The 24,422-nt window shown below is 36.3% G+C and overlaps 1 protein-coding gene across 1 annotated transcript in view; it reads right to left on the reverse strand.

Moving 5' to 3' along the window:
* Thsd7a (thrombospondin type 1 domain containing 7A) overlaps positions 1 to 24,422 on the reverse strand; it is a 380,717-nt gene that overhangs the window by 78,382 nt on the left and 277,913 nt on the right. Inside the window, exons 7-10 of the mRNA XM_031381188.1 lie at positions 20,985 to 21,179; positions 11,109 to 11,343; positions 7,371 to 7,486; positions 305 to 437 (exon numbers count right to left, since the gene is read on the reverse strand). Coding sequence (XP_031237048.1) covers positions 305 to 437; positions 7,371 to 7,486; positions 11,109 to 11,343; positions 20,985 to 21,179 — 679 coding nt within the window. The remainder of the gene's footprint in view (positions 1 to 304; positions 438 to 7,370; positions 7,487 to 11,108; positions 11,344 to 20,984; positions 21,180 to 24,422) is intronic.

Below are 24,422 nucleotides of genomic sequence, written 5' to 3' on the forward strand. Positions count from 1 at the left end.
GATATTGCTCCGTAAAGAACACGACATGATTTGTTGTTCTTACATCCTTTCTTCATTTTTTACAATTTATATCAGCATAAGGCAGTCTCCCCACCTACTATTCCTACTAGTCCACAGTTGGGAAATTGACAAATATATTTGCCTCATGAGAGGCAACCTGAGAAGTGGAGAAGTTCTAAGAAATACAGGTGCGGAATGGTAGCTCCAGCAGTGAGCATTCTACTGAGGCCAGAACGAGCACCAGCCTGAAAGATGGTGGTCAGGAATTACCAAGTGCTCCACTTACCTCCTTTCCCTCCCTTACCTGTAGCTGTGACACGTGGGAGGGGCCTCGCAGGCCTTCTCTTCATAGAGTGGGTCTGAGCATTCCCTGCCACCATTGGCTGGCAGCTGAATGATGACTCGCTGTCGAGACTGCTTCCTGGCTCCAGAGTCCCCTGCAATGAAGCAACATTTTAACCTTCGTACATTGCACTGATAACAGAATCTCTCAATATCAATTGGTGTGACGATAATTCCCTGTCTCCAGTAACATGTGCTCTGACGAATGAGAGGCCTTGTTTCATCTAGTCTTTTACTATCTGTCTCTTAGACCACTTATACTAAAAACCCAACTTACATTTTAAAATTTAAAGAGTGAAGAGCAACAGTTCCAGAGTTAACTGGTCCCTCTACTGTGCATTTTCAAAGTAATTGTTCTTTCATATTACCCTGTCCCTTTGAGAAATAGGACAGATCTAATTAAATCCTTCCTTCTACTGTAAGTTTATCTTATGTCATCTCATGTAGCCCTGCTTGTCACATGGGACACATACACTTGTCATGAATCTTCTTTAGGAGGAGATATTCAATATTCCAATGCTATTTCTTTGTTATTCTCTTTATTTGAAATCCACAGCTTATTCCAGCTATTCATTATTCATGTTAAGCAGCATAAGTTCAGGACACACTCTGAGCACTGTGTTCTCAGTAGAGAAACAACAGGAGTTTCTAAAGAAAGACTCCTTTAAGGAAGTGTCAAAAATAGCAGTAATTACTGTAAGTAAATAACTCCAAACGATTTCTATAAATTGGGAGATGGGTTAGCTTTACCTTCAGAAATGAGTTGACAGTATGAATGTATTACTGCCTGAATGATGTTCAAATCTGTTTTTTATATTATAAGTACAAATAAAGGGTTTATGAGCTTTGATGAACTATATTTCAACTTTCCATATGCATATCTTTTAAGGGTGGGTAGCTTACATGGCATAATTTCTCTTAGAAAAGAATTACATAGAGAATTTGTCAGCAGATAACATAATTATTTCTGCATTTACATGATTTTGCAAGATTGTTAAATATTTCATACACAGACTACAGGAACAGGGAGTTATTACAGAGTTTAACAGTCTTTAAGAACTGAAGTTTAATCAGAAAAGTAACAAAACATTTCAAAAATCATTGTTGTTATAAGATAAAATGATTTGAAAGTGAAAATGTTCTCATAACAGGATCCTTTTTCATGAACTCAAGGTGTCCCATAACACAATGGTAGGCAAACGGTGGCAGCCATGCTTAGAAGGGGCTCTTGTGCCAGACAGGAAAGCTGATCAGGGACCAGTGATCTCCAAATGACTGTGCTGGAGAAGGAGTTTAAAGGCAGCAACAATCCAGTAGAGAGCTGAGTCTAAATGCAGAACTCCTAAGTTAACATGCTTCATGGCTGAGCTTGGGAGCCTTTTAAGAAGCCTTTCAGGAGCTTGCGATGAACAGTTGGGGAAAAGAAGAGTGTAGGTGGCTATGTGCACCTTGCCCCAATTTAAGTCTCTGTATTAGTGTAAATTGGGAGGACCATTCCCATTGTGTGTGGATCATGTTGATAATGACAATAATTATGTTAATGAATGATTGGAATACTGTAGTTAATGGAGTAGGGAATTAGGGACTGGGATTGCTGGCAACCAGGAATTGAAATAGTTGGGAACACTGTTGTGTATGTTTAATTGTAATGATATAAATTTGAATACCAACTCTGGATTTTTATAAATTTAAAATGATTTATCCAGAGAATATCTAAGAAATGTCAGTGGTAATTTCTTGTTATTAATACTTCTCTATTATATTATTCAAAAGGTGTCTAGCTTCAGGCCCAGGTGATGAACAGTTCTAACTATTCAGAGACAGGAGCATTTTCATTTCTCTTGATGCTTTTCAGAATCCATTGTGCTTCCATTTTTCATTTTGGTCACTGGAATCTCAGAGCTAGTTTTCATCTCTATTACAGGAGTATACATTAACTTTGAATTCTTTTTATTTTTTGCTATTCCTCTTCATTCCTTTTGTACTCTCTCACTTTAGTACTTTATTCTGCTTTTCTATTATTTTGAGTATTTATTTTATTTTAGGATATGCTTAGGATCAATATTTTTAAAAAGAGTATGAAAACTAAATATACTTGTGATTGGTTAGCATCTGAGGAAGGATTTCTTTATTTTCTTCCTCCGTCTCTCTCTCCCTCTGTCTCTCTCTCCCTCTGTCTCTCTCTTAGTTTATCTTCTTCATTTGGAAAAAGATCACCAACATATAAGTGTTTGTTTCCCTGATAATCAAAATATTTAGAGGAAATCACTCCTAATGCTTTTTAATTTGCATAAAGAAATCTAGCACAGAATTATGAATGGGCAATGAATGGGCATTGGCACATACAATGACTTCATCATCAATGGCAGCTTATAAACTGAAGTTCTTCAGCATTAAAAATTCAGATGCGGCCTGGTAACTAGTCAAGGATGTTCCAATTCACATGTTGCTTTCTTTTTTTACTTGCTTCTACTTTTGAAACACATATGTTATCTAACATACAAGTTTGTAATATTCTTCTGGCATTTTATTTTTTTTATTCAGACTACACATATACATGTACGTTACAAATCAAACCTATGGGTATTTTTCTTCTTTAATTGGCTATATAATGATATTCTATTTATTCTTATTCAGCATTCAAATTTTTTTTATCTCATGTAGTCATAGGATAATTGTTGTGTCCTGATTAGACTGGAACACTTCAAAGCCGTAGTACTTAGAGAGAAAATTTAGTGGTGTTACACAGGAAATATTATGACACTCGAGTTTCTTCTCTGATTATAGCTAAGTGCCTGCTTGTCTGTTCACTTTAGGATATAAACCTTCAGCTACAGAATCCGTAGGGAAAAAAAAAGGAAAATTATTCACTAACTTCTTATAGATTACAATAACAAGTTATATCCAGAAATGGTTTATATTTTAAAGTACCCATTTTTCAAAATTCATGAATAATTTTGGAAAGTTAACAAGTACACACCCATTTGAGGACCAAACCTACCAATGAATTATCTCAGATATTTATTGACAGTACTTTTTTTTCTTCAAGGCATATCATGGGAGAGAAATGAATAAAATTTCAAATGACCGTTTTTTTATCCTTCCTTGAAATCTAACATGTTTTGTTCCATTTTCTGCAATACTACCTGTAACTTTACCCCTTAAACTGATTTTAGAAGAAGGGCTGCTCTAAGTTCTAATAAATGCAAAACAAATATAAAATTAGGCTTTACCTGAAAAATTTAAATTCAAAAGAACTACTCCATTCCAGAATTAGTTATTTTTTTGTCATTGCCTCTTACTGAACACAAAAGAAATTGTAATTATATGCTTGCTAGTACAATTTCAGCATCACTTGAATTAGTGTCATTTAATAACAAAACAGTGGATAAGTTAGTCCCAGGATCTTGTTGTAATTTCCTCACCACAGCCTCCTTGTGCTCAGTTACAGAAGTCAGCAGGGAAGCAGAAAAAATTTCCTTGGGAACACAAAGAATCTTCTGCTATTATCTCTCTTCTACCCTGCTTCTTTTATTTCTTCAACATCCGTTTTTGGTTACTACTTTTAAACCCAAGAGCCGAGGTTTATGGTCTTTGAAAAGATTTTCTTCTAGGAGACTTAGCTTATAGCTTTCACTGAAATTGGGTAGAGCTGGTTTTCTCTCCAAATGAGTGAACCTTTGCCCAGCCAAGTAGATTTCTACCAATATCATCCACCACCAAATGGAGCCCCTTGTTTCCAGGGCATTCTTGCACAGAGGGGTCAATCTCACCACAGAAGCTTCAAGAAAGAGCTGTCACCTAGTGGCTACTTGAGGCTTTAGCTTAGAATAATTAACTACATGTGACCAAGTGATCAATGTAATTAAACCCACCATTCTCATATTATACCAACCTAGCTCCCAAGTGTTCCTTCATTGTAATCCAATCCACACCACTGTTCACAAGCATAATCTATTACTATTTTCTCATTTCTCCCTGACTTCTGACGTTTCAATCTATACATTTATTTGGAACATCTGGTTTCTCATCTTCAATGTCTTCATTAATATTTCCAACACTTCCTTTGACAGATGCTAGTTACTTGCATTTAGCTATTCCTCCTTCTTTCTCCTTTCTTCTACCTTTATGATTCTCCAACTATCCTAAGCTTCTGACATTAACTTTACCTACTTTCGATCTACCTTGTAGCAGCAATGTTCAAGATACTTCACGAGTTAGTCCCCTTGACATAGCCTTCACTATAATCCCTTCTCTTTCTACTTCTGCTATCACTTTCATTTCTTTGGTAGTAACAAGTTCATCCCATTCTAGACACTGTATTTGAAAAGTGTTATGTCTCCACTTACTTCATGGCCTTCTCTGTATCACATCAGTTGCTTGGTCTTCTGGTAAGGCAGTGTTATTACCATCTGTATTTCCATATTTTCATTTATAGATATTTTATATATACTGACAATTTTTTCAACTTGACAGTTCACCTAATATTTATCTTAATGAAATACTTTGAATTCAATGGAGCTGACATATATTTTATAGCACTTTGTCATAATCTATTGTTGATTTTATGATCTCATTTCCATCTTAACTCAACAAATATTATCAAAAGTACTTATAGCTCTCCTTGGCATCCTATCTCTCTTCTCTTGCATTGTCTTGGAATAATCTTGACTCTGCTCAAAGCCAATTATTTTCTTCTGATTTTTTCACCTTAAGTTGCTATTATGAATTAAGTTACACTGACAGTCCTGTTGAGGAATTTCTTTTTAAGTATATGGCTAAATGATAATTGTATGCTTTCTAGACATTATACCATAGATTATTAGCTTATTTGCTTTTCTGTTTTTCAAAGTGAAGTTACTTCTCTTTACTCTCTACTTTCTCTGACTGAGCCTCATACTCAGTGATGATTCTTTCTTTCTACAAATTAAACAATTAGAAAACTAGTTACCTCACACATCTCATATCTCCAGGATGTGATCTTGTTAACTGCCGAAACCTTATATTTGGAAACATTATAGTTACTTGGAAAACATTACAGAGTGAAAGATGAATGATTGCTTTTAATGAAGTGTTGAAGCACTGAAAATAATAACCTGATTAGGAAGCTCCGAATTATTAATATTCAGTTCAAATTTTCTAAGAAAGTTTCATTCTATTTTGATTAAATGTTTTTCCCAGAAGTTTCTCAGAAAGATTGCTTCTAGTATACCAAACTAAAGCATTTGCCACATAGTGAGTGCATGCAAGTGCACCATGCCTGTCCTACAGGAATGTGTAACTATTATAGACTAAGCCAAAACCTGAACCCAAACAAAACAAAGCACAAGGTTTTACATATAATGTAATATGGTGTAATATAATGTATAGCCTTCATCACTGAGGTAATGTACAGCACCAATGACTTTGGAGGTAGCAGCCTATATAGTAAAGTATGTTACTTGATAAGGACCAAACCAACAATATCAGATTTTCTGTGGCTTTTAAGAAAATAAAGAAATAAGATCCTAAAGTCTATTTTTAAAAAAATCAGAAAATGGCATTGCCTTTTATAAAATTCATGTTACTAACCTTTTTTTCCTTTTTACAGTTAAATTAATGTTATGTAACTATTTTTACAAAAGCTAATATGAATGGGAGTTATAGCTCACATGTCAGAATGGCTAATGAAGGGCTTGACCTTCAATAGCACACTAACAAAAAAAACTTCATGTGCAATATATCTGTCATCCCAGCCCTTGGGAAATAAGACTAGGGACATCAAAACTCTAAGATCATCTTCACTAAGTTAGTAAGTTCAAGGCTAACATGGAATAAGTGACTGTCTCCAAAACAAACGAACACAACAAACACAATAAACACAACAAATTAATGTCAGTCACCCAAAGCTACTAAGAGTTTACAACAACAAAACAAAACAAAAAAAATTAAAAAAATTTGTCTTGCTCCATTAGCAGTTTAATTTGATGTAATATTTCAATATACTCTATAAAACACAAAAATAAATTCCCCAGATGTGGTGATATAGATCTCTAATTCCAAAAATTGACCCATTAGGCAGGATGATTCTAAGGACTATGCCAGCCTGCTCTACAGACAGAGGTCCTATCTCGACAAGAGCAAACAAAATTCCCCAATCTTATGTCTCAAATAAACACAATGATATTTTGCAAAATAATCAATTATGATGTTCAGAAAATTAAGTGGTTTAAAATAAAATTCAGCAAGTTAAAAAGATCATTAAGCTAGAAATTAACTTTTAATTTCAAATCTCCCATCAGAGTTAAGATGCATGAACACAAGGAAAGCCTCAAGTTACTGTACAGGTTTAGAGAGCACACAGGAAAACAGGAGACAATGTTGTCTTTCACACCAAGAGAAAATGTGCTGTTACTGTGTAAGTGGGAGGGAAAGTGTGAAAATTTCTCTCAGTGAGAAAGCCAAAAAAACATGTCCTGAAGGGAAATAAATGATTTATCAGGGGATCTTCCATAATAATAAAAAGTCTTTGCACATCACAAAAGCCAAAAAAACCAAACCTGGCAGCCGACAAATAGTCTTGGAAATACCTCATGGCACATTAAGTGCTGGCAGGGAGACAGCTTGGCCATTTTTCTCTTTGCTTTATTCTCATCCTTGAGTCACATAATTGAATCCTTAGCAAACTTGATCTCAGGCTGTTTCTTGCCTGTAAGTAGTTTGAAACCCATGTGTACTGTGAGCACTGGAAACTCTCTTAAAACTTCAGAAGGCCAGTATATATTCTTTCACGATTTATGAAAGATAAGATTTATTAATAAGATCTAGCATCATTTCAACCTGAGGCATGCAATAAAACTTCAAGGGAGTTTCTAGCTAAAACATTATAGCCTGTCAGATAGTCTAACATAGTATTATTTCTAGGGAGAAATCCAAATGGTTTGACACTCATGAAAAGACCAGACAAGGCCCTACATAAGAATCACAAACATTGCTCATCCTGTTGAACAAGTATTCTGGGTGAAGAACCTCCCGTCAGTACTCCATACCTTCTCTGCATGAGGAGGGACATGGTGTCCAGTCACTGTATGGAGTCACGATACAATCCTTCCTACAAGGAAGCAAGCAGGGCCTCACGGTTTCAGGCCGAAGGCTTTCAGGACACCTGGAACAAGCAAAGGAATTATTCAGCCTTTAACAAGCCACAAAACCATGCTTCTTAATTTCCTTCCAATTTTCATTGCTGTATAAATTACAGTCAGCTCATGAGCTTCTGTTATTCAGCTTTCAAGGATGCTTTTAAGAAGCACCACTCAATCAGCTAACTTAATTCTCTCCAGCTGTACCTGGACCAGAGTACTCATGCGAATATGTAGACTTAATGACATGCATGCTATCTAGAAGAAACATAATCTCCATATCCTTCCCTTTAGGATAATCTCTATACTAGTAAATATGTATTTTCTAATATACATAATAAAAAAATTTGTGGGGTTTCAAATTATCAATGTTAGGATTCAATTCCTGTATCCATAGCTAAATATTTCATAACAGGACAAACACTATCATGACAAATATTTCTTAATAATAATTATTAATAGTAGTATTACAATTCTGTATATGTTTGCATGTGTGTGTATAGAATGTATGTGGGCTTGGATGTGTGACAATGGTTAGTTGGTGGCTCTGGAATTGAACATAGCCTGTCAAGATTGTTTGCTCTCTTTCTTTCTCTCTCTCTCTCTCTCTCTCTCTCTCTCTCTCTCTCTCTCTCTCTCTCACTTACCCTCTTCCCCTCTCTCTCATTCTCTATTTTTTGTTGTAGGATCCTTCTATGTGGTGCTGGCTCGCCTGAAACTTAACATGAAGACTAGGCTGGCCTCAAACTCAGAGATCCACCTCTTCTGTTTCCTAAGTACTTGGAATACAGTGTCTGCTGTCAAACTCAGTTGCATATTAGTTAACTTTAGTGAACTAAGTTGTGAACAAAATAGTTAACACCATTTGTTTCCAATAATTTTATAGTATTTATTGATACTTCATTTTCAACATATTCCGTAATTATGTCCTTTCTCACACACAAATATAATGCTCTTTTCTATTGTATCAATGTGACTCTTTAAAACATTAGGCAGGAAAAATATTTAAGTATGAATCACAGAAATTGACGTGATTATAAAATTTAGAATTTTATAGTCTTATAAAATTATAAAATTTAGTCTTATAAAATATAGTCTTATAAGTCCAGTCTTGGACTTATAATTTAATTTGAAAACATCCAAAGAATTCTTTTGGGATTATGGAGCTACTGGTCAGTAATTATTATTGAAAGCAATTCTTTTAAATGAGGCATTTTATAACTTTAACAACAGGAGGCCATTACTCAACTGTATGCTCTTCAAATATGTAGCCCAAAATAAATCAATGGAATTTACAGTGTTGTCATTGACCCTCCACATATTCTTTTAGTTTGAAATAGCCACAGCAAGATACTTGGCTAACTGTGGAGAGCAAAATTACCAACAACAAAGTCACTAAATGAACACACAAAGATAAATTATACAGCCTAGACTGCATCCAATAAAATGAATTCCGACTTCCTTTGGTGAGGCAATTGTTTCAGTCAACATGCTGCTGTTCCCTGGAACTGTTTGTATTTAGCATGTGTGGTTTAAATCAAAGAATTGATTTCTCCCTCCTCCCAATCTTATTCAAGGTCAAATTAAACAGATGTGATGGGAGTTGAAGTTTGTTACTTGGGAGGATAGATAAGATCAATAACATTGATTTTGCCATCTCCTAGTAATCTATTTTATTAAGAAGAGTTTAAAACAAGGTTCCTATTTGCATTTTTGTTTCAAATGATTTTCATTGGAAAGCATTCACTGAATTTAACCTAGTACTTAAGGAGAAGGGCAATAACATTTTCTTTTGAACTTAAATGTGTTTGATTTAATTTCCTACAGTTTTAAGGGCAAAGGAAACTGACATGATTTAACAAATCTACGGGTGTATCTAGATCATTGAAAAACAGCTATATCCACATATTAGGTTTGTTCTGGATTACAGTGTTGGTCTGATATGATGCATCAGGACACACTTCTTATTGAATGACCTCATGAGATTGGATCCATCAGATCTTTTATACAGAGGTCCTTGTTCACATACATACCCTTCACCCCAGGACAGAATTTTATTTTGTAGTAGCTCTAAGTTGCAACTTTTGAAAGGCCATTAGCCTGCAAACAGATAGAGGAAGCCTATTACAAATCAGTATAATATTCTTCATCCTCTCTGCTCTAGTGAGCACTTCTATCTCTGTTCTTATCTCAGCAAGAACCAGGATCCTCCAGGATGTAGAACTTTCACCCCTGCTGCTGCTAGCACCATTGCATTTTAATATATTGCAAATTAATTTCCTGAGTCAAATTAATAACAACCTGAGTGTAATTTCCATTAACATATTGGTTTGGGGGGTTACCATATGAAGTGTGAAGAATAGTCTCTTTTCTAATATATTCTATAATATCAAATGATATGAATAATTACACCATGGAGCTAAATATCTCTAATATCTGGAATGCTAGCCAGATAAAAGTGCTTAATGGGTCTCTTGTTTGTACCCCTGGGGTTTTCCATATATCAGATAAATTATTCTCATCCCCTTGGAAAATTTCCTAAAACAAAATGGAAAATCATGTGTCTGGAAAAGTTTAGATAGGGAGAAGGGTATGTAATGGGATTGTGGAGTTGCTAAAAGAGGATAAGAGGAAGAGAGAGTAACCTGGATGCTTTATATGCTACAGAGCTAAAGTTACTAAAGAAAATAGCAAAGGAAGTGTTTTTCATTCTTAAACATCATTTCCCAAAGTTTACTGAGTGACTACATCAGAGTACTTTTCATTATATTTTCAGCTGACTTTGAAAATCAAAGCTAATAATTTGGAAAAGACAAGGCTACCCTTAGACCTAGGCTCCATGTGGCTAAGGGCATTTGAATTACTAAGAAAGTTATGCTGTTTCAAAAACTAAATAGGATGTTTCCCCTCAAAAGGATCTTTTTAGAAAAAGTATTAATTTTTTCTAAGAATTGATTATCCCCTTTATACCATTGCTTATTTTTGCTTATCATTATCATAAGGTGCTCTTAACACTTCAAGTCTGTTTTTTAATCTCCTTTCCACTAGAAAATTATTCTCCTTGTTACCATCTTCTTAATGCATATGAAACTGATGGGTTTTCTACTTATCATAACAGCTATCTTGTCCCAAGGCTCTCTGTTGAATGTAAATGGTTACTCCTTTTTACCACAGAAAGATGTTTGGCCTTACTACCAGAGTTATAGCATTGTGTGGGCAAATGAAAGGCAGATTATAGATGGCTTTTACTCACTTAAATAGACTGTCAGCATCCAAGCCTAGGGATATACAGGAGGTCACAGATGACCTCCATGGCTAGGACTTTGTATCCTGTCATTATTGATCAGACAAGCCTAGAGCACGCACTTCTTTCTTTACCTCAATAGTGTAATAACAGCAGACTGTGCTACACGAGAATTGGAAGTGGGGACCAGATAGAAAGGTTTCTACAGAATTTATGGATCCTAGGTAAAAGACTCGGAAGTAGTTACAGCCTTATCAGCAATTGACACTGAAAGCAAACAAATCGTCTTATGAGGACAGGTATGACAAACATCAGAAGGCCCCATTTAATAAAGCAAGCAAAGCGTAACCAGTCCTTTGCATGACTGACCACAGGATTTACCACCGCCATTCTCAAGTCCTTACTTTTTGGGTCCCACTTGGCCCACGTTGACTCGTACACAGATGACTTTTCGTGTCTGCATGCCCACAGAACATGAGGCTTCTCCATTCCATGTCATGGTCGTATTGAAGGATGACACCGATGTGTCCTCTATACATTGACCCCAGGGACCAGTTTGCCAGTGGTACACAGTGCAGGGATGCTCATTGCAGCTGCGCACCTCTTGCAAAGCACTGCTGTTAGGGCAGTGAACTCCACCTACAAAAAATAGATAATGATAACAGATTAGTCAGAACGCCAACAAGAACCTCACCATTCTCTGTTCCCAGGAACTTGCAGGGCTGAGAACAATGATGCTTGCCACTTAGGAAATACATAACATGGAACCAGCACACTTCTACAAAAAGACAGATTACTCTTTTGCTGGATCTAGCTTAAGATGCAAAGCATACAATATGCATATTAGATATCGAAGAAAATCCAGGACCTGAAGGAAAAGCTGTTGTTCTTGAGAAAAACCCAACATCAGGTGCACGGAAGCCCACAGTATTGTTAACCACAAGCAACAGACAACTTCAGGCCATGGATAAGAATGTCTGAATGAGTTTGCAAGTGCCATCTTCTAAACTGAAAGACTTAAACCAAGGTTTTAAATACTGCTTAGTTGAATGTATTAGCATTTAGGGTGATAGCAAGTGAGTCTGTTAAAGCTGAGTAAAAGCTTAGGATCTTCTGGAGCATTAATGAAAAAGCGATAGGATAGTAAGATTTGTTCAAGTTTATGATGTTATTGGCTGTGCAGTTCACCCTCATTTTATGTGTTCCAAAGAATAAGAAATGGTTTAAATTTAAACTATTAAACAATAACTTCTGCTTAATGCTAATTTTTGTATACTTATTTAAACAGCATCCTACGACTTAAGTCCATGTTTGTTTGTTTTGTATTGTGATTTTGCAAACTTTACGAGAAAAGATAGTTTTAAACTTCTCTATTCAGAGTTAAGATCACTTCAGTCAGTTCTAACTCATTCATGTTAAAATTTGTATTCTTTATAGTTTTATCATATGTGACATCAAAGGTATTGGTGATAGCAGATATTTTTAATTAAAACTATTACATTTACTTGTGTGTGTGTGTGTGTGTGTGTGTGTGTGTGTGTGTGTGTGTATGAGTATATAGGGTAGGGGCATGCACATGCCATGGTATGTGGGCGGGTCAAAGGCAACATCATGAGGGTCAGCTCTCTCTTTTCATCATATGGGTCCCAGATTGAACTGGGATCATCAGACTTGGGGGTAACTGCCTTTACCGACTTAGCCATCTTATACACCTAACATAGGTATTTTATAAAGATTTATCCAAGGACCTGGAGAGATATTTCAGCCATTAAGAGCATATACTGATGTTGCAGAAGATCCAAATTTGGTTCTCAGTCCCTATATCAAGCAGCTACCACCTGTCTATAACTCCAGCTCCAAGAGATTCAGTGCCTTAGGACAGCACTCACATGTAATCTACCTGCACCAGCCCATGCATATGACAAATAAAAAAGTTATCCATTGTAATTGACAGAATTCTCTTCCAGGATAATAATACCTGCCTGTCCATTTTGGTGCTGTTACATTCTTTTCCTATTAGTCCTGGCATTAAGGAATCCATGACCTTCTTCACATCATAGGCAACTCTTCTGTCAAGGAGACACATCCCCTTTCCTGCTGGATTCTAAACTGCACCACAAGATGTATAAGAAACCTTAATCAAATGACTAGCATTTCCTTTTTTTCTCAAGTGTTACTTAGCTAGTTTTGATTGTCCCCTCTTTTGGGTATCTGAGACTGTTACGTCCAGCCAGAAGAACAGCTCTCACTATCATTATAAGTGGTGGCAAGTATGCCATAATTTTTGCTTAGCTGCTGCATTTCAAGAATGCAGTCAAGGGACAAAGAAATAGTGCTGAGGATGATAAAGGTAAGACAGACACATCTTTAATAAGTGCACTGTGATATGAAGGTTAACATTCTGAACTCATTTATTGTATGAACTTGAGAGGTGGAGTCTTAATTTGAATTTACAACTGTCATATGAATAAAAATTATTCAATATATGAAATGATGTGGCCACTGTATTAATAAGGAATTTAGGAAGATCATGCATTCTTTTAACTGATGGTGAAAATAGAAAGAGATGTATTGTTAAAGGCGGGCGCTATGAATTCATTACTTACTTCATTGATGCTTTGATTCTGGTGGCAACACCAGAGATGCTCTCCAGGGATGATAGAGCTACATGTGCAGACTTCCCTCTGATCAGAAGTTTAATCAATTGACAGTTTGTTAATAACTATTGAGACTCATTTATGCACTGTTGAATGTGGTTCTAATATCAGACTAGCGTGTACTGAACATTTTGATTAGTGTCCCTGCTTCATAAAGGTAAAGACATCTGTCACACCTCATATTCTGTCTGCTATCATACAGCTGGGTGACTCTGGCAGCCCTGGCAGGGAAAGTTAGGAATTGAGTACACTGGATTCTAAACCATGCTAATTGGATTGGGGAGAAATAAGCGAGTATGCCTAGAGATCCTTCCTCTGGGTGTTGGATGTATTCAATATTAACAAATGCACCTAATCATGCATACATTATTATATGCTATAAAATTATATATATTATATGTGATTATATACAATTATTTATTAGTTCCTTTATATAATAGTAAAATTGCTGATCAAGCATTACATTTCTGTACCTACACCATTCTCATTGTAAGAATAAGTATCCTGTTGAAACTGATTTTAAAGTTCTGAATTGCTTTTGACACTTGAATTGACTGGTTGGCTTTAGAGGAAAAATGATAAGAGAAAAAAAAAAACAAACTTCTACACCATCAGCATAACATGTCGAGAAACTGCAAGATAGCTGTTGAGTTTATAGACATAAAGGCTATTTATTTTCTCGCCCTAATCCACATTAAAGCCACATCAGCAGTTTGAATCTGATGTAGCATCCTCACACGGGTAAGCCCCAGTGTGGTCTTAATTATTACAATATTGCAAGTTTGAAAGTCTAGTTTGGAGACGTGGTCATTGTAGCATCACTGCATTGGTTGGGGAACAATTTTATGTTAGAAAAACTGATAAATATAATGTTGAAAATATCTATTATTTATGGGAAGATATAATATTCCTTTTGGGAGCATTTCCACAGTCATGGAAAATGTGAACTATGACAAAATTAGTAATAAGTGTGAAAATGTCCTCTTATATGTAAAATGCTTTACACTCAAACTGCTACTTAGACCTTTTATCATTGTGGCAACAGGAAAGACTTTACAGGATGTGAAAGAAATTCCATTCCATAAATAAACCTTGGAGGGGGGGAGGAACTGAGAGAAGCAAAGGTTGAGAAAAATCTATTTTCAATAAAAGGAAAGAAACAAGCTTTTGTGTACATATGAATGTATCATCTATTAGAAAAAACTGCTGTATTAAAATGGTATGCATTGGGCTAGGGCGATGACTCAGTAGGTATGGTACTTGCTGTCAATGTGAGGGCTTGAATTCAGATTACAGAACTGCTATAAAATATTGCATTTGGCTGAATGATTCGGCAACTTCAGCACTGTGAGGCAAGAAATAGAGACAAGAGGATGGCTACGGCTGCCTGGCCATCAGCCCAGCTTTATCAAGAGACCATCTCAAGCACATAAAAACAGTGATAGTGCAGGAGATCTGGCATCCTCTTTAGGCTTCCATGTACATGCACAACCTTACACATTCACACAAAAAACCACACACACATATGCTGTATGTACACAGAAAAAAATCAAATTATGTGCAAATACCTGTGTACATATACCACACACGTATGCTCTCTATATATACACAGAAAAATCAGAATATATCAAATAAAACATAACTATTCCTACCCACATCAGTCTTGCAAAAGCTTTCTTATAATGCATATTGTCAGTGTCATGGAATTGCTGTTTCTGGTATTGATGTATTTAAAACTGGTAGGATAGATTTAAAAAGAGCCCTATTCAATATGGTAACTAGATATCTGGATATGGAATATAATGTACAACATTTAAGTGTCGTATTTCACAGGACACAAGAAGGATTAGAAGTAGTTCACTACAGTCAAGGATTTTGTGATTGTTGAGGAAAAGAAGTAGGAGGGGTAGCGTGAGTGAGACAAGCATACACGAGAGGAAAATTCTACATGGAATGTTAGAATTATGTTAAGATGTAATGTGATACAAATTGAAAGAAGTAAGATTCATTGCATTTTAGAGACTTGAAAGTTCCGGAAGAATGAGGCATCCAGATGTCCTAAGAAGAGCTGGAATTCTAAACACAAAGTTTCTGAGGTAAGAAAGTAGAGATGATTTTATCTAAGCAAAAGTAAAAATAAATGCGAAAGAACTCACCCAGGTATGACCTTGGGAAGGTCATGTTGATATGTCAGTCAGAGTGTAGCATTCATATGAGAAAGTAAATGGATGCAATGTAAGGAAGAGGATGGGGTGTACCTTAGGAAGAAATGACGTCTGTGCTTCTACTGTTGCCTTCTCTTGCAGCTTAAGCCCTCCCTTGGCCAGCCACTGCTGTCGTCAAGATGCATGTGTCCAGGACGTAGGTTAAGGAAACTAAATTCTAAAGATCATTAGCAGAAATAGGAGGAAGCGTTCTTATTGTGCAGCTTTCTCACATCCTCTGAAGCAAAGGGATGTGGAAGTGCTACCATCTACTTAGACACCAAGTGATGTTCATATCTACACATCCTGGATATGTGGGGGATTTTTTTTAATTCTCTAAGAAACACAGCTGCTCTGTGATTCTAATAATCAAAATCACTAAACTGTAAAACATGAAAATATTACAGTTCAAAAAATAGAACTATTACTTCTTCCAAGTTTTTCACTGTAAAGTATGATTTCTGAAGGCTTCTAATTATTTGAGAAAATTGGCATAATTCTGTTTCAATCTGCATCTATTCTCTGCACATGACAGATAAAAAGGCACACTGACATTTGGCTAAGGAAGTTATATCAGGTCATTTTCAACTTCGCAAACAAATATTTTCTCACTGTTCACTAGAGAGGATACATCATTGTTAGTTTTATAAATGAAGTTTGTTTTAATGCTATGTAAGTAGAAAACAAGAAGTAAGCTGGGCAGTGGTGGAGCACACCTTTAATCCCAGCACTTGGGAGGTAGAGGCAGGCAGATTTCTGAGTTCAAGGCCAGCCTGGTCTACAGAGTGAGTTCCAGGACAGCCAGGGCTATACAGAGAAACCCTGTCTCAAAAAAACAAAACAAAACAAAACAAAACAAAAAACAGAAAGAAAGAAAGAAAGAAAGAAAGAAAGAAAGAAAGAAAGAAAGAAAGAAAGAAAGAGAAGGAAAGGAAGACAAGAAGTAAAAGTCTGACCCCTGGATGGTCTCATGTCCCTTTTCAAGTGTCTGTCTGTATGTCTGTCCGTCCATCTTTGTTCATGTGTGTGCAGGTGCATGTGATTGTGGAAGCCAGGGGTCAACTCCAGAGCAGTCCATCTCATGTTTGTGACAAGCTTTCACTAAGACTGATGATGCTCAATGCTTGGGTGATGCTGGCCTTCCAGGAGGCCATGACATCCATCTGGCTCTGGTGCCTTATCTCTGGGAATACTGGCACACTCCCCAACATCTAGACTCATTTTCATGAGTGTTGGGAATGGCCCTCATGTCTGCAGGGCAAACACTTCCCCACAAAGCTCTCTTCAGCAACCTCTTCCTTTACCTAGTTTAAGTTAAAGAATTCAACTTTTTCCTATATTAACATCTAGGTGCTTCCACTTGTGATTCGGTTTCCTAATGATATTTCATTATGAATAGCTTTATAGATTTTTTTGTGTATTGCTGATACTATGCTGTATAATGTTATCTAATATTGTATGGAAAGAAAATATAAACAAGCTATTTTCATTCTTTTATTTTTTTTAAATTCTTTTGAATTAACTTCATAATTGTAGCACAGAATTATTTTCCTCACCCATTTGTAAGAAACTGATGAAATTTCAGATTCAGTACTCTAGACAATTTGGTGTACATTTCCTATGAGTAAGACATGTCCTCATACATAAACACATCTAGTAACCTCAGCCCTACCCAAACTTCCAACTATCCCCAAATAAGGACTTAATTGAGAATCAAGTATCACATTTAGGTGTCTTGTTAATTTTTGTCTCCTTTAATTGGAAATGTTTCATCTCTACTTTCCTAATTTTTATAGGCAATTCTAAGAATTTCATGTTAACCATTTTAAATTATATAACAATTTTCTGATGCTTTGTAAGATTCTATGTGTGCGACTCTGACAAAAGTGATGGCATATTGTTATTGCAGAACATTGAGATGAGAGTTTGAGTTGCTACATTACTCACAATTACTTGCATCACTAGATTAAGCAACATTTCTTTCTTTTAAAGACTTATCTCTTTTTAATTTATGTGTGTGTGCCTGTGTGTGTGTGTGCATGCCATTGTGTGTGTTGGTGCCTGTGGTGGGGGACGGGGGGAGTTTCAATTTCTCTAGAGCTCGAGTTACAGGTAGTTATGAACTGTCCAACATGGATGCCAGGAACTCTGATCCTCTGGAAGAGTAGTAAGTAATCTTAACTGCCGAACCATCTTTCTAGCTCCTCTTACTAGAGGATGATTCCTTCCAGATGGGACACACAGAGATGAGACTGCCTCTCCCTAACTGGAAGCAATTATTCAAGGGCAGAAAGTATGCCACATAAATAAAAGCTATCATCTCTGGATGGTGTGGGACTTCTCAAAATAAGGGCTTTTTCAGGATCTTACCAAAGCAGACTGGGATCATTATAAACCAGATTAAAGTCTAGTCAAGGGTTTAATTATGTGTACCTCTTGACTAGCCACAACTCTTGCCGTATTTAGCCTTCATTTATGTTAATGACCAGAAAAAATGGCTAAAGGTTAGGTCCCTTGTCTTCTTGACATAGCTACACTTAATAAGTTTCCTAGATAATCTTTCTATTTTTCTGAATATAATCTATTGAAGTTATGGGATACTGTTTGTTTGACAAGTCACAAAATATAATTTTCCTTCTAAAGGTTTCTATTTTGTTTTGTTGTTAAGATTCTTTGAAGATAAGGCTATCTTATAGCCTAGAATTTCAGTAAGTTATGGTTATCATAAAATAGAATTAGAAGCCAAGACCTAGGACAGGGAATATAGCTCCCAGGCAGGCCACAAAGCTGTGTTCCAATCCCTAGCACACATGCCTGATGTTTTGCTGCATTACAAGGACTACCATACCCATGCACTTGCCCTGGGCATGGATATTTATAGAAAATTATATAATCTCATGTCTAAATACTATGCCTCAATTTTACTTTGTGATTTTCTATAAAATTATCACAGTGTTTTCCATAAAAATAATCTGTGACACATTCCAAGCACTAATTTTAGTAGACTAATAAGATATCTACTTGTGTGAAATATCATTGATAAGAAAACATAATTTAAGATTTCGATAGATGTAGTTTTCTCAAAAAGAAAATAGGAACCACTTTGAAAAATTCAGTATTGTAACAATCTCATTTCCCATAAAATAAAATGTTATTTTCATCTCCAGCAAATAATAGGTGCTAAAGTCATTTATGCAGATGAGATCTTCCTTAGGTGTCTCACAATCACACTGGTTTTTGTAAATGTCACTGATGGCGACACAGAGTAAGGTATTCACAGAAATTCCAGTCTGCTTTCTTCTCATTTAGATCCATGCACTTACAGGATACTACACAAACATCTACAGCTGGCCAGGGTGACTGGCTTATGATGCAGCTACTAGACTTAATTAAAAATTATTGAAGTCCCACCCTTTGAAATTAAGTGGGTGATATGTATCAAATACTTACTATGACTTTATGCCTTTAAAACATTCAAGACCTTTCAGTGTGAACTGTCCCATCTACAGACATAATGATCTGCTGCAGTTTTGCAGACTCAGCAAAATCCTTGCTATGTGGCTCAGGGGGTGAAAAGTCACTCATTACTAGTCACAGAGCAAATGTCTGCCGAGTATAATGGGTTTACAGGAAGCAGGGTGACCACAGATCTAATTTTAATGAAACCCAAGATGTAATCTGAGCTGATGGAGTTTGAAGTCTAAAGACAGTCTATTCAAGCCAGGACTGTTCTTGAGAACACAGAAAAGTAATTTTTTTCTCTAAAGTTTCTATCTTTTTTTTAAGCTTTCTATTTTCCTTGTAGTATATTTGTAGTGGGAAATACTTGAGGACACTATAGAAATTAAGAATTTTCCCAAAGAATTACTTATTATATGTTATATGTTGTACTTTTGTATTAAAGCCAAGGTAATTACATAATATTCATAGTTATTATGTTAAGTAATAGTAAATATGATTAAATAATACTAGGAGCTATTATCACCAAAACACTTGAAAACAACAACAAAAAGGGGCACAAAAAACCATCAAAAAACAATTAATTTCAGGGATTCATAGGTGTGTATGCTTACTGTAAAGAGAAATTGTGATCTTTCAGTCCTAAATGTGAATAAAGGTCCATGTGGGATGCTGCAGGGCCACAAACTCATTCCTGAAAGAGAGTGAGCATTGGTGTGAAAGAATTTGGCTCCTGTGTTCTTCCCTCACCTCTCCAACTTAGCAGAAAGACAAGAGTGTGACATTGCGTCACTCAGTCACACGGAGGACAGATTAGCATTTGCAGAGCATCTTAGAGGAGACTAGTGTCTGCATTTCTTGGAAATAAAGCTTGTATGGGAGATGTGATTTGTGACAAACATGCCTTATCCACCCTTAGGGTGAATCCAAGTTGGAGTCGTGTGGATCTCAGAGCTTGTGCTCAATAATATGAATGGTAGAAGACATACATAATGTCAGACAAGCAATAGCCATGTTAAAAGTTAAAATAACCATTGGACTGAGCATGAGGTCCCCAAAGGAGGAGTTAGAGAAAGGAGCTGAAGGGGTTTCCAACCCCATAAGAAGATTTGGAGCTTTATCAATATCATATCACACTGAAAGGGACAGTTCACACTGAAAGGTCTTGAATATTTTAAAGGAAAAAAGTCATAGTTAGTATTTGATACATATCACAATATCAACCAACCAGTACCTCCTAGAGCTCCTAAGGACTAAACCACCAACCAATGAGTACACATGAAGGTACCCATGGCTCCAGCCATGTATGTAGCAAAGGATGGTCTTGTCAGATATTAATGGGAGGAGAATCCCTTGGCCCTGTGAATGCTTGATGGCCCAGTATAGGGGAATGCGGGGGGGTGGGGGGGGGAAGAGGGATTGGGTGAGCAAGGGGAGGGGAATGGGGCAGGAGGTTTCTGAAGGGGAAACCGGGAAAAGGGATAACACTTGAAACATAAATAAAGAAAATATACAATAAAAAATAAATAAATAAAAACATTCTTAGTACATATACGTGATAATTTTCTGAGACATTACAGTGTCAAAGGATAAAATCAACTACTGAAATAGAAGAAAAACAATGAAAATGTTTGGGTTTTTTTGAACTCATTTCTTGATGTATTGTTTTTTGTTTCTTTGTTTATCCTTTGTACACTTTGGAGGAGAAAAAACCTGAATTATTAGGTGAACCTGGGGAAAAAAGCAAATGCTTTTAAAAAATGCTTTGTCCTCTATTAAAGATCCATTTTCAAGATTAATTATTAAGAATAGAATCAAACCACATAGAGAGATATTAAATATCATTCACTGCTGGATTTCTATCAAATCATTTTCATAAAATGTCATCTTCTATAGGCTACACAATATAAATGGCCATCAATTTCCAGAAGAAAGTCACATCTGAGGATGGAGGCCTTACCTTCTTCACTTGCATAGGCCAGAATGGACCGAGCTCGGATCTGTTTCCCTTCGGTGGTTTTCCCAGAGCAGGTATGTGAACAGGAGGACCACGTGGACCATGCACTGAGCACACAGTCCTTTGGGCATGGAGCATCACAGGCCACAGGGATAGGAAAGATTGCATCTCTGCATAGCTGTCTGTCCACTTCTTCTCCTGGGAATCACATGACCACCAAAAGTTTATCTCTATTAAGTCCATTTAAATGTGAGTGATTAAAAAAAGACAGGTATTCAATAAAAATCACACTATTTTTTTATTAACTCTTAATTGAAAATGAAATGAAAAAAAGATATGGTTGGTATGGTGAAATGTTAAAAGTATAGAAAAATATAAACATATAAACAGATACATAAATCCCCAAATAAAATATTTTTTTAATTTTTAGAAGCATAGACATAGAAATCAAATCATTACTGAAAATACAGTATCTTCTTATAAGTGAGTTTTATAATATTAATGTACAATGAAGATTTACAAACAGTGGTAGATGGCTATAGTATGTGTCAATGTTTTCACAAACCAACTCACTGATATGCCTATGAATGCTTTTGAGTGAGCCTTAAGATGGCCATATGGGAAAAGGGAAGAGTGGAGACAAGACAGAGCATGTACAGAAGTAAGAAGGTGTATCAAACTGCCTCAAGGTCATCAGCAGCTTCTGTGAGTCTCCAGCTAAAGAACCTCTTGCTTTATAGTATAAAAATACCCTCTCTTTTTGCCCAGAAAATTTAGATGTTATTAAAAAACTAACATTTATCATTTGAATAGGAAATGCTCCTCCACAGGCTTATGCCTGAATGATTAGTCCCCAGCAGGGGAAGCTACGTTAGGAGATGGTATCTGGACTGAGGACCTGTGTGACCTGGGGAAAGGCATGTCTTTGGGGCTGTAAGCTATCTGCAGTTCTTCCCTGCTTCCTGTCCACCATGAAGTGAACAGCCCCTCTTTCCTCGTGATGTGGCATCTAGGCTCACAATCAGCCTCGGAGCAGTGGAATAAAGGAGCATGGGCTGAAATCCCTAAACCTGTGAGCCCAGAGAATTAATTCTACCCTTCAAGTTGTTTTGTGACAGATTTTACACACAGGGATGAGACAAGCTACTAACACAACATTTAGTTAATATTTGATGAATGAATGAAATGAGATAAACACAAGACCAGAGAAAGGGAAAGTATTACTGTTAATGAAGAACAAAGAGAAGCAAGGAAATGGTGAGAAAAGGGTAGAAAGAGAAGGGTGATACAAGTTTAGACTCTGACTTTATTGCAAACTGTGATCCTGAATTACAAATGTTTCTGTGATTTGCTGTAGAATCCATCCGCAGTCCTGGATCAATTTGTAAAAATCGTAAGTGTTGCATTAGACATTGAGGGGAGGAAGGTTACTGACTAGACCACTCTTGACAATCATTACACAAACAAACCCTGGCTAATTTTCTCTTGTTGAAAGAAAGGAGTGTCGTTATACTGAACACTCAGTCGCATATTTGAAAAATGAGACAGAAAATCAGAAGTCAATTGAAAATGTGCTAACATTTTAATAGCTACTACTTCAAAATGCATTTATGTGTTAATAGCCACTAGTATGTAAGGTCTTAAATCATTAGACTTCTTCACTAGAAGGAGAGGTTCATTAGAATTACAACTGAGGTAACAGGGCTCATTCTAGCTTTATGACTCTGATTTCCGAAATACTGCTATTACTAGCTGTGGAGTTTGACATATATACCACTAGGCAATATGATTAATAGGCAGATATGTTGGTGGTAAAGAGGGTAGAAAATCATTATTTTGAATAAGGCAGTTAATATTTTATAATTTTTGAAATAATAATGACTCCCTTTTTTCTGTTAAACTGAGCTTTTCTTAAATTGAGGGGTAATTTTTATTGTGACATCTGTCTACTTTCCTATTATTTTCTTCTGTCCTGTGGAATGACAGAAAACTTTGAAACTGAAGCTGATAGTTAAGAAGTATCCTAGTTCTACATCTTATCTGATAGTTTCCAATTTTTCACACTCAGAAAAATATCGTTTTGCAGCAATTGGGTGTTTGTGCCAACAATACTATTGCAATGGATGCCCTGGCTTGAGGGATGGGTTTCTGATTGCTAGAATATAAACCAAAGGGGTTAACAAAATGACCTTCATGTGTACAGTTGACTTTACCTTGTATCAACTAGTTCACTCATCATGATTTTCTTAGGAAGAAGGATTTGTGGGATGTTTTCCCCTTCTAAGCACATTGTTCAACCCAAGCAGTATCCCTTAATCTTTAGAGGCACTGTAATGACTGACTCAGCACAATTTCTGAGAATCCCTAATGATACCCAGCACTTTCTCCTGCCATGCCAGGTAATCTGTTATCTTATCCCTTGGCCACAACTGCGTCACATTCACAACGAAGCTTTTATTTGAACAGTTTGAATATTTCATGCATACATGTAATGTATTTTCATAAACACCACCTATTCCCTCTTCCAAGACTCCTTCTCTACGTCAGTCACCCACCACCTTTTCCTCCCAACTTCATGTGTGGTTCTTTTCACATCCCATGAGTCTAGTGATATCAGGATGTAGGGCCAACTATCGAAGCACGAGTAGCCTTTCAGGAAATAGGTCATTGAAGAAACTGACTCTCTCTTATCTGGCAATTAGCAATTCCCCCAAAGCACCGCAGATTGAGTGGGACATTATGACCAGCTCCCTCATCTGTGTGGAGATGCATGCTGCTTTGATTCTATGAGATCATATGTATTCAGTCATAGTCTCTGTAGCACACTGAAGCTTTAAGCTCTAGACTGTTATGGATTTGATCTAATGCCGCCTGTATTATGTTAATCTGGTCCCCCAAATTGCATGAGAATCTGCACGTCAACACATAAGAAACTGAGGCAACCCTTTCCCTAGTTGGTTTTGATTGGTAAATAAACTTGCTGATGGCTAATGGCTGGGCAGAGAGATAGAGGCAGGACTTTTGGGATTCCTAGGCAAGGGATCAATGTAGCTGGAGAGAGACAGCTGCTATGCTAGTGAAGGAAGAGAAACACCAAAATATATACTTCATACCTACATTTTTTAGCTTACAGTAGTGTTCTACATAGAGCATCTTTACTCAAAATTAAAATCTACTAATAAAACGAAGCTGAGCTGAGAACGGAAATGAGAAACAGGAAAGAGATCTTTTTAGACAGAATGAAACTAGGTACTGATGTTAAGCATAATCTGTGGTCAATCCCTACTATTATATTTGAGATTTAGGCCTGTCCTAGCATACCTAGACAAACTATATGGTAACCTCAACAAACATCATAAAGTTATCTTTTATGTTGTTCAAAAATTGTTATAAAATCATATTGACATTGTGAATATACAAGTTTACGTATTTCTTTTTTTT

This window comes from Mastomys coucha, unplaced genomic scaffold (genome assembly GCF_008632895.1).
Source record: "Mastomys coucha isolate ucsf_1 unplaced genomic scaffold, UCSF_Mcou_1 pScaffold20, whole genome shotgun sequence".
NCBI lineage: Eukaryota > Metazoa > Chordata > Mammalia > Rodentia > Muridae > Mastomys > Mastomys coucha.